The sequence below is a fragment of the Phalaenopsis equestris genome, unplaced genomic scaffold, assembly GCF_001263595.1.
Source record: "Phalaenopsis equestris unplaced genomic scaffold, ASM126359v1 Scaffold212490, whole genome shotgun sequence".
Classification (NCBI taxonomy): Eukaryota; Viridiplantae; Streptophyta; class Magnoliopsida; order Asparagales; family Orchidaceae; genus Phalaenopsis; species Phalaenopsis equestris.
Window position 1 is genome coordinate 1 of NW_018231416.1, and position 12,090 is coordinate 12,090.

At 35.4% G+C, this 12,090-nt stretch overlaps 1 protein-coding gene and 1 pseudogene across 1 annotated transcript; both read right to left on the reverse strand.

Moving 5' to 3' along the window:
* Positions 1 to 3,711: 3,711 nt before the first annotated feature.
* LOC110036908 (threonine--tRNA ligase, chloroplastic/mitochondrial 2-like) lies at positions 3,712 to 11,070 on the reverse strand (the record flags this gene model as incomplete). The annotated part of the gene is given in 7 exon segments (XM_020741459.1): positions 3,712 to 4,208; positions 8,135 to 8,335; positions 8,473 to 8,781; positions 9,236 to 9,613; positions 10,092 to 10,345; positions 10,675 to 10,822; positions 10,924 to 11,070. Coding segments are annotated over 7 exon segments (1,698 nt in total), but the record flags the coding sequence as incomplete, so codon positions are not given.
* LOC110036907 lies at positions 5,907 to 6,992 on the reverse strand (annotated as a pseudogene).
* Positions 11,071 to 12,090: the final 1,020 nt, after the last annotated feature.

Below are 12,090 nucleotides of genomic sequence, written 5' to 3' on the forward strand. Positions count from 1 at the left end.
TAATTCCTTATATTAAATAGGGAATTTGTCGGCCAGTATGTTGGTTTTCGTAGACCAAACGGATGTCATAACTTTCTCTAGATTTTTTGATCGAGCCTCACTTCTTACGTTCATCCTTCGGGATAGATACATGATTTGAGATAAAGCACTCTTTCATCTAAACTAAGAAAATTATGGGGACTTCATCTTTTTTCAAAAATTAAAATTTTTAAAATGTCCTTCCTAAGCGGGCAACGGGATTTCAATTCCGATGACCGACAGCTTCTTACAGGCAAACCCCACACCAAAAATAGTGCCGACAGCTGGAAGATGTTTTGACACAGAATTTCGTTGCTTGGCATAATACTGTATTTGGGATTAGTTGTTTGGGACTTATTTGTGGATCAGGATATTAGTGATGAAGCTAATAGAATGTGTTTTGTTGGTTGGCCCCAAAACTTTCTTCCTGTTGATTACTCTTTGCTTCATCTGCATTAGGCCTTTAGTATTTGGATGCAGATTATATCTACTCTATAGGATTGCTATGGATTATGGAAGTATTTTTTCTGTTCTCACAGGACTCTTAATGACTCCTATATCCCAAACCTTTTTTCTTACTACCACTCTAATTGGTTTGATAAGCTTTGTCTGTTGTAGCCTCAAGTTGTCGTGGCAGGATTTCTCTACAATATTGGCATATTGGGGTTGCGATTGTTGCTGATCACACTGGATATTATTCTCCTTGCTATGATCATGTTCCCCCACACTATGACAGTCATAAGTTTTGGTTTATATGTTAATTTTTGGTATACTCTTCTTTTTTGTATACATTTTAAGGGGTTACAAGTATATTTTGATTTTTTTGAGTGGAGTTGTAATGGGATAGTGGAAACCCTAGGAGAATATTGTATTTTATTTTGCTTTTTAGTTGAGGATCCACTATCCCTCCTTATTTTGTACCCACTTTTACTTTATTAACGCTTAAGGAGCCACGAGCTATCTGTGTGTGTGTGTGTGTGTGTGTGTGTGTGTGTGTGTGCGCGCGTGTGTGTGTGTCGTAAGTCGTGGTCTGCTGGTTGGTGGGGTACACTGTAAGTCCACTCAGGTCATGGGTTGGATCCCAAGTGGCGTTGGGTTCTCGAAAATTTAGGCACTTGGCGCGGGCTCTCATCATGGGGCCTAGGGTCTGGGAAATCGGTATTTGGGCCTATGTCAAATATCGATTTCCTTTAATATATATATATATATATATATATATAATTTCTCTTTGCTACATCTAACTATATATATATATATATATATATTATTTCTCTTTGCTACATCTAACTAAGAATTATTATATCGGGTGGAGCACAATTCTTTTTAAGGCTTTGAATGCACAATCTTCCTTGTGAATTTTGATGATTTGTGAATTTTTTTTAATAAAATTTATTGATGTATTATGTTTCATGTGAAGGTTCGGGTTATCAATTTAAGAGTTTTAAAATATTTTCAACTAGCATAAATATTTAATTGTACACTTTTAACTATTTAGAGATTTTACTAAACTTAGGAAAGCAGTTTGTTAAAGTAAAAAATTGGTTAATTCAAAAATAACATTAATTTTCCTTTTTAATGAGCATTTGCATCCAAAATAATTTTGAAACTCTCAGTTTGATCTGTATAAACAACAATATTTCTCGAGCATAATGAAAGGAAAAGCACGGAAAGTGCTACCATATCACCACAATACATAGTCCAAAAAAAAAAATACTACATAGTCAAGTGCAGTCAAGAAATGTAAATAATAGTATATTAAAAATTCAGAAATGCAAGTAATAAATCTATACATAGTCCAGGCATCATCATACAACAAATGAGTAGTTCAAAATACAATGAAAAAATGTCAGAAACATTAAACAAAAGCACCCATCAGACCTCCCCTAGTCGTCGTCCTGCTTCACCATCTCCACATCGTCCATAATCTGGAGATCAAACTCTGAATATTCGCTTTTGGGAATGTCGTTGAGGCAGAATAGGAGATTAATGGTAGTTGGATCAAAAGGAACCTGATCCTGCTCGAAAACTTGCGCGTTAACAGACTTGTTGACATTGCATAAATCTCTTGAACTGTAGGGATGACGACAGGAGCTACATGGCACAAAATCTACGCCACCCCTAGCTCACTATCATAGCCTAAATCTCAGACCCGTGTTTAGAAAATTCTTTCAGGAATTAGCCTCTTCCTCAAAATAGGAACAGAATATCTTTGGGAGGCTGCTAAACTCACAAATTTTCTATCATCATAATAGGTGATTCCCCTTCCTCTCATCCTAGGCGGCATTGTGGGTGGAAGATTTAGGAAGGTGTAGGAAAAGAAAACCCAAAACTCATGGTAAAACTATAAAAGCTTTGAAGATCTCACCTAAGATAGGAGGAGTATCCGAATCTGAGTGTTTTGTGGTTGATATGTGCCTCCCAAGGGTTTATCCTAGGCGGCATTGTGGGTGTCGAGAAGAAGAAGCATAAGAAACAAGGGGACGAATTGGGTTAAAAGTGGAAAAGGAGCTATCACATGCAAATGCGTGTGACGGCTGGTCACACCTGGCGTAATCACGCCCGTTTGGGCATGGTCACGCCTGGCCAAAGAGCCCGTCTTGAGGTTTAAGGTCCCGGTTTAGCTTTTTAACCCTCAACAATGGCCCCAGATTTGATTTTAAATAGTTTCAAAGTTTTGAGAAGCCAGAAATATTCTTTTTGGAGTGGGGTTTGCTATGTGTAAATTTGAATAACCCAAATTTTGATTTTTCCTTTCAAAATCTGATCATTCATCCGATCTGATGGTCCCAAAATTTAAGATTTAAAAAATTTACTAATAAATTTGAATCTAATTTAATAATTTTTATTCAATTTTCTTAATAAATATTTTAATTGATTATAAATCTTTGTAGCCTTGTAGTTAATTAGATTTTTTTAAAATACTAATATATATATATATATATATTTATTGGTTGCCTCCCACAAAGCACTTGGTTTAATGTCATCAGCCCGACGTACCAATGTTTATTAAAGATGACTCAACCTCAAAATTTCTTTAAATTATGGCATGCACCCTTCATAATAATGTTTCAATCGATGCCCATTAACTTTAAATATCTTTCTAGTTTTAGGATCTTTAACAATAAGAGTTCCATAATGGTAGACTTTGATAACATTGAATGATCCTAACCATCTAGATTTCAGTTTTCCTGGAAATAATCTCAATCTAGTATTATAAAATAGAACTTCTTGTACATGTTTAAATTTCTTTCTTATAATCTTCTGATCATGTCATATTTTCATTTTCTCTTTATAGATCTTTGCATTATCAAATGCTTCATTTCTAATCTCCTTTAGTTCATTGAGTTTCATTAATCTTTTCTCACCGGCATCCTTTAGATTAAAATTAAATTTCTTAATAGCCCAAAATGCCTTATGTTCCAACTCTACTAGTAAGTGACATGTTTTACCAAAAATAATTTTATATGGGGACATTCTAATAAGAGTCTTATAGGCAGTTTTATATGCCCATAGTACAATATCTAATATAGCAGACCAATCCAATTTATAAGGATTTACAACTTTTTCTAAAATTCTAATTATTTCACGATTTGATGTTTCTGCTAGACCACTAGTTTGGGGATGATAAGCAGTAGAGAATCTATGCATAATATTATATTTTCTAATTAATTTCTCGATCCTCTTATTCCTAAAATTAAGCATATGCTTCATAAATAAAGAGTGTTTATATAAGTTCCATCAGACGAATACAGACATAACTAAACAGATATTCAAATATATTCCAATTTAACAAAGAAATAAACATAAGAAGAAGATTAAAGGAGGATAGAATTCACAAGGAACTTCGATATTTTTCAGACAGAACATGCACTGGGTTTATGAACTCGTTTATTTATCTTCAGAACTTCTGAAAGTACGATCAGGCTTCTCTACCAAGAGGTCTTCTTCTCAACAGCGGACGTGACACCATTAATGAACTCATCAACAGTCATAGTTCCCAGCTCGCCACCATAACGCGACCTCACAGTTACAGTCCGGCTCTCAACTTCCTTTGGTCCAACTACTGCCATCAGAGGAATTTTTTGCTTCTCTGCATTCCTTATTAGCTTTGGTAGGCGCTCGCCATGCAAAAGCTCGGCGCGAATGCCGGCTGATTTCAAAGAAGAAACGATCTCCTTGCAGTAGTTCACCTGAAATATATACAAACAAAAGGTTTTCACATTGAGTCTTCTTTCCTAAATGTTGCCTGTAAATTTATTAATTCATGTCAAAAGCACTGATGGTAAATGAGTTATTAATCAAATGCATCCAGGATAGAAAAAGGAGCAGAAAGCGTCGCTTGAACAACCTACCGAAAATGTTGGTTCCATTTTTTACTAACAAAACTTGGACGCAAAAAATATATAGGAAGATTTACATACATACCACTTAATTCCTACGTATTTACGTATCCAACACTTAAAATTCAATTTTTACATAGATACCATCTTGCTTGTTTATGAAAAGGCCTATTTCACTTTTTATAGTTAAAATATTGATATTTTTAATGTAATATGAAAATTTCAAGTGTTATAAATGTGAAAAGTAAACTTTAGATGTTAGACATGAATATACATAGGAATTTAGGTGGTATCTATATAAATGCTCAAATTAATGAAGATTTACATGCATACCACTCAATTCTAATGTATTTACATATTTGTTGAAATTCAGAATAATGCGAAATTAAGCATAATTTATTTTATTGATACGAGAGAGAGTATAAATAACTCTTACATAAATCCTAAGATAAGAAAGATGATAAAAAAGAAAAAAATATGAAAAGAAAAATATTTCACCTAATATCTCTAATTAAGAGATTCATATTAATTATTTGGTGAAAAAGGAAATAACATAAAATAGAAAAGTCTAAAATAAGAAAGAAAATAACTCCTAATCCAGTGAAATAAATTTAAAATAGAAAAAAAATAAAATTATATTAGAAATTAAATTTAATTCTCATAACTTTTAGTATGAATAAATTATTTCCTAATATAACTTCTAATACCCCCCTCAAGTTGAAACATGGTTGAAAACTATACTCAACTTAGATCTGAAATCATAAACAATGAGCGACGAAAATCCTGTGAGAAAAAACTTGAAATCTTCATCCCATACTGCAGTTGCCTTTCACCACAGTTCCTGTAGTGTCTGTAAGTAGGCAGAAGATTACTACAGGTAATGTTGCAGAGGAATTTGCAGAGAAATAGACAGCATGCAGAAAAAACTAACTTCTAGTTAACTGCGGTTTTCTTTGACTGTAGTTTCTGCAGTGTGTAGGTAGACGGAATACACCTACAGCTAATGTTGTAGGAGAGTTTCCGGGGAAGTAAACAACTGTGATTGACTTTGTCTACAACTCCTACAATGTCTGTAGATAGACGGAAGACTCTTACAAGTAATCTTATAGAGAAATTTGCAGGAAAGTGGGCAATTGTGATTGTCTTTCATTGCAATTCCTGCAGTGCATATAGTTAAACAGAAGGCTCCTACAGGTAATGTTACAGGTTGTCTTTGACTGCAGTTTCTGCAGTGTGTAGGAGACGGAAGACACCTACAGGTAATACTACAAGAGAGTTTGCAGGGAAGTAAACAACTGTGATTTACTTTATCTGCAACTCCTGCAATGTCTGGAGGTAGACGGAAGACTCTTATAAGTAATGTTATAGAGAAATTTCCAGGAAAGTGGACAATTGTGATTGTCTTTCATTGCAATTCCTGCAGTGTATGTAGTTAAGCAGAAGACTCCTACGGGTAATGCTGCAGGGAAGTTTGCAAGGAAGTTTGCAGGAAAGTAGACAACTAACAGAAAAAGCTGCAATATATGACTTGCAGAAAAAGGAAAAACTCTAAAGGAGAATGAGGGTCCGCTGCAGGAAGGATTCCGAAATAGGGCCTGATGTAGGAAAAAGTTTAGATGAGGGCCTAATGCAAGAAACGCTCCAGAGAAGGTCATCCTGCAAGGGAAAATCTCTGGAGGAAAAGACTTTGCACTGAAGAGGGCATGTAACAGGATACTTCCGGTTGTAGAGTTCAGGTAGCAGGAAAGGAGCTACGTGAAGTTTTTTGGGCAATAGGAAAAAAACGATGGAGCCCTCACCACCATACCAATGCACAAAGGCACGCTTTAAATACATAAGATCAAGCTTATGATCGATGCGAAAGAACAACTCTTCAAAGTTAGTGGAGTTAGATATCAAGCAAATCGCTCTCTGCACCTTGGCGAGGTTGCCACCAGGAACAACAGTAGGCGACTGGTAATTAGTGCCACACTTAAAGCCAGCCAAGTAGCAGTTAACAAACTAGATGGCGTAATTGGATGGCGTGCTTGGTCTTAATGGTGACAATAGTAGCATTCACATCCTTGGGCACCACATCTCTTTAATACATGAGACGACAAACCATGTACTTGCCATAGTGGGGATCACATTTGGTCGTCATGGAGGATGGCTTAAAGGCACTGTTGGTGATTTCGACACCAGAGAGTTGCTCGTGATATGCTTCGTCAGTTGAGATAATAAAGTGTAGCATGAAAGCATGAAGTGGATCCGTGGGTATGGAACAAGGTTAGACTGAAACTTGGTCACATCCATGTTCAGTGCGACATCAAACCTAAGGGAGGCAGTGAAGGATGAAATCACCTGGGAAGCCAGCCGATTAAAGTTGGTGTATGTAGTGCGCTCAATAATGTCAAGAGAATGCCTGCAAATGTCATAAATAGCTTCATTATCTAGGAGAATGGCAACATCGGTGTGCTTTAGAAGGGAGTGTGTGGAGAGGACACTACTGTAAGGCTCAACAACTGATGTGGACACCTAGGGCGATGGGTAAACAGTAAAACCAAGCTTTGATTTTTTGTCATAACCGACATATAATCTCTCAAGGAGAAGGGAACCAAGGCCAGAACCACTCCCTCCTCCACGAATTGCAGAAAATCAAGAAAGTCAAATTGCTGGAAACTGGGAAGCCGACTACTAAAAATTTGGACAAGCAGAGGAAATCAGGGAAGTCGGAAGCCGGACTGCTGCAGAGAGCATGCTTCAAAAAACAGTGGGAAGGATCTACAAAAAACAGGCGGAGAAGACCGTCGGTTGTGCTTGCAGGGAAGTTCGGTAGCTACTTGCAGGGAAGACCGGCGGTTGTGTTGAAAATCGAGAAGGGCTAGCCGGCTGCAGAGCAGGCCAGTGGTTGGGAAAAATAGCTAGAGGGGACGACTGCTAGGAAAAAATGCAGGCCCTACAGGGAGAAGAAAATTTTGTTGTTTCAAATACCAAGATGACTGTCCCTCTCCTGCACGGAGGATGGAAGGAAGGAAGTCTGGTGGTTCTGGAAGAAGGAATGGAGGCTAGGGTTAGAATTTAGGCTCTCATACTATGTTGAAATTCAGAATAATGCAGAATTAAAGAAAATTTATTTCATTGATATGAGATGAGGTATAAATAACCATTACATGAATCCTTAAATAGGAAAAATAATAAAAAAGAAATAATATGAAAGGAAAGATATATCACCTAATATTTCCAATTAATCAATTCATATTAATTCATATTAAATATTTGGAGATAAAGGAAATAACATAAAATAGAAAAGGAAATAACTTTTAATCCAAGGAATTAAATATAAAATAGGAAAGAGAATAAAATTATATTAGGAAATAAATCTAATCCTTATAACTTCTAATGAATAAATAATTTTCTAATATAACTTATAACAATAACTAACATCTAAACTTCAATTTTTCCATATGTGCTACCTTACTTATGCATGAAAAGATGTATTTCACTTTCTAGAAGTTAAAATATTGATATTTTTGATGTGATATGAAAGATTTGCATGATGTAAATGTAAAAATCAAAAGTTTAGGTGTTGGGTGGTATGTAAGTGCCCCATTACTTATTTGACATTATGCACACTTCTTAAACCATTCACTCGCAAAAGGCCTGCATTCCTAGTCCCATGCTCCGGTTTAGGTTAATTATTTTAATAAAAAAAGGCTCAGAATCTACATGGTAAATTGTAATGCCAAGATACTTTAATTATTAACAAAGAAACCAAACGATACATGCTTAGATCATACCTCAGAATCGGTGACAGGTAAAAGTCGAGCTTGGATAGGAGAGATCCAGAGTGGAAAAACGCCAGCATAATGTTCAATAAGGACGCCAAAGAACCGCTCCAAGGACCCAAGAATAGCTCTATGGATCAAGATAGGTCGTCTTTTTTGAGCATCGGAATCTACATAAGTAATGTCAAAGCGCTGAGGCAAGTTAAAATCAACCTGCAAAAGTCACACAGAAAAGCTCCTCAGTAAATTTTACTTACTATCAAAATGATATTTTGATTAAAAAAAAAGAAAGCTTTGATCTCTAAGAATGTGTTCATGAAATAACATGTAGAAAATTTTGCATGATTGACCTGAACAGTGGAACATTGCCATTTTCTCCCAAGTGCATCTTCAATTTTGAGATCGACCTTTGGACCATAAAATGCGCCACCACCTTCATCTACTTGGTAGTCCCAACCTTTATCGCTCAAAGCATCTCTCAGTGCTTTAGTTGCTTTCTCCCATATCTCATCACTGCCAACAAACTTCTGTGGCCTAGTTGACAGGTTTATTTCATATTTTCTAAAGCCAAATTGAAGCAATATCTCTTCTGTCAAATCAAGTACATCCCTGATTTCATCTTTGATTTGTTCCTCCAAACAAAATATATGTGCATCATCCTGCATGAGCAGAATATTGTCAGTTCATTACGGAAGCTGTGTAAAAGATTTATTAACATGACGAGCCGTCAAACAATAATAAACAATAATAAACAATAAATACAACATGGATCTTCTGTAGAGAGAGAGAGAGAGAGAGATACAATGAAGACTTCTGGAAGCTTTGAAATGATTGAAGATAGAAGAGAGAGAAACAAATCTCGCACAGCCAAGATGGAGGCACTTGAAACAAATTTTAAGAGGAAGAAGCCATGCAAAGCATCAAATTCATTTAAATAATCACAATTTTATAGTCCACATATTACATGATCATTGGACCTTAATTATAATAGAACATGCTACAAGATAAGGCTTTACAAACTGACAAATGACCATATTTCACATCAAAATTAAAAATAATCCATATTTTCCTATATTAGATCCATCATACACAGAAATCATGAGAAAGACAAACCTGGGTGAACCCTCTCACACGAAAGAGGCCATGCAAGCTACCGGAGAGTTCATAACGGTATACTGTTCCCAACTCTGCCAATCTGATCGGAAACTCCCTATATGAATGCAGCTTATGCTTATAAACTAAAATGTGGTAAGGACAATTCATGGGCCGAAGCTGATAGAGTTCATCTTCAATATTCATCTGATCATACATATTTTCCTTGTAGAAATCTAAATGCCCACTAATTTTCCAGAGATCTGCCTTCGCAACATGAGGAGTATAGAGAAGTTCATAACCATGTTGTAAATGAATTTTCTTCCATGAATCTTCAATGATGTGCCTAACCATGGCACCTTTAGGATGCCAGAACACCAGGCCACCACCAGCATCTGCCTCTCAGAGGTAATAAATAACTAAACTAGAAAGAACATTCATCCAAATAAAAAAATATTTTGGCAGGATATCATAAATACTAACATTATTACACAATGCAAGATCTTAACTGGAAGGTCATTTTTTCAACAACATGAAGCTAGAAATACAATGATGCTTGCCAAGCGTTTAAAGGTTAGCTTTCAACAATTAGTATTAAGATGAATGAACATGGCATAGAAAAATATAACCGATTAAAATATTAAAAAGAGCAGATCTGTCAAATTAGTTCCATAGTATTGACTCCCAACTATGGCAGTAATATTTATAAACCTTTCAAGTAAACTTGTTTAATTAGTCAAGTTTACATGATACTGGAATTTGCAACCCATTCATGTGAGAAAGAACCAAATATTTATAACCATAATTTATGAGAACACATAAGGCTATTTGGTTAGAAAAATTGACAGTATAAGAATTCTAAAATTAAGAAGAAGACCTGAATAGAAAAAAGATCAAGATCCTGGCCCAAACGCCTATGATCACGCCGCTTCGCTTCCTCTTTAAATTTAAGGTATGCTTTTAGCTGCTCCTCAGTCTCCCATGCTGTACCATATATCCTTTGCAGCATTTGCCTATTTTCATCTCCCCTCCAATAGGCGCCAGCAACTGATTCAAGTTCAACCGCCTTTGCATTAATATGTCCAGTAGAGTCAACATGGGGGCCGGCAAAAAGGTCCCACCACTCATCTCCTGTTTTCAGTAGATCTTAATGAGCAAAGATTTGACTGATAGATAAAGAAATGAAAAGAAACAAAAATAAAAAGTGTCAAACAAGTTCCCCGACTATTTATATTACTCCCGGAGTCTATAACAATGTCAAATTAGTTCCCAGATATTTTAAATTGGGGTTGAAATAGTTCTCCTAATTAGTCCTCCGTAGGAATTATTTCAGCCCATATTAAAAAAATCTAAGGACTAAATTGACACTTCGAGAGACTATGGGACTAAAATGCCCCCCCTGCAAAGAATCTTTGAGCTATTTTGACACTTTTGATTATAAATAAAATAGCTTATCAAACCTATATGATAAATAGTAATAGAATCTTGCTTGATGCTTTCCAAGATCTCCAGTTTGTAAGGCTCATTGATTGCTGATATTCTGTTTTTAGCTTCTTCTCTGGAAACATCTTCTTTCCGTAAAGGTAGATTGCGCTTAATGATCCGATCCTACAGATGATGCAAGAAATAAATTCCGTGCCCTGAAATGATAAGCAAATCCCAATTAAAAAATTAAGTGGCCTTCAAACCATGATTCACACTATTCTTACCATTTCCATTTTTATTCTCTTCAAATCCCTATCAGTTAAAGGCTCCATGTCAAAGTCATAATAGAATCCATTGTCTATCCAAGGACCAATTGTAACCTTGGAATTTGGGAATATTTTCTGAACTGCCATAGCCATTACATGTGCACACTGAAGTATACAACAAACATATCTTTTCAGATATAAGTATAGCAAATATACCATTCACATCGTTGATAACAGAAACTTAAATGTTTCAAAAGCTATTTATAAATATTACTGCCATACTTAGGAGTCATTACTGCCTGAATCTCAATTTTGTACATGCCTGAATCTCTTTATTTATAATTAGAATGCTCAATATAGTTTATTATATATCAATCATAAACAAAAAATTAGCAAAAGAATCAGTCACTACTGCCACCAAAAACCTAATTGTGTTGGAAGAAAATCCAACCGAAGCTCTCCTATAGATACAAAAAAGTGGTAATAAAATATTGCAACATGCAATAATAAGGGATGTAAGATATCCAAAGTATAAGTTGTAAATAGCACCACCAGAAGATAATCGAACCCAAAATCCAAGATAAGACTCCAACTCCAGACCCACTTGAGGGCCAAAAGAATGATTGATGTGGCATGGAAATTGAGTGGGAGAAAGATATAAACTGACAATCAAGTCATGATTTCACCATGTCATGTACAAAATTGTTAGACCTGATATATCTAAAAGAATGAGGAGAAATGAATATATACAGCAGTTTGACTCCGCAAATTAGTATTAGGAAATTTAAAAAATTGATATTTTACCAGAACCAATATTCCCGAACCAGCTGTTGATGACTATGGATTCAATGTTCCAAAAAGTGGTCAGAAACCTAAAAGATGATTAGTGCATGGATGAAAATTTACATAAAATTGAATTAGATGAAGCCACCACCAACGTTTATAATTAATTCATTTACGAGAAATAGATTGAAAAGGCCACTTCTTACAAGTTAAGCCCATAAAGAAATTGGTTTTGACATATTCAAGTTTTGAAAACGTTTATATCCATGAAACAAAATTGGCGCAGATGACAAAAGGGAATTTCAATGTAGATAAATAAACTTAGTGATGAAGTGTCAATATTGGCTTCCAACAAACACTTCAAGCCTGAGTATGATCCTTACTAACAATTATGGCTCGCAT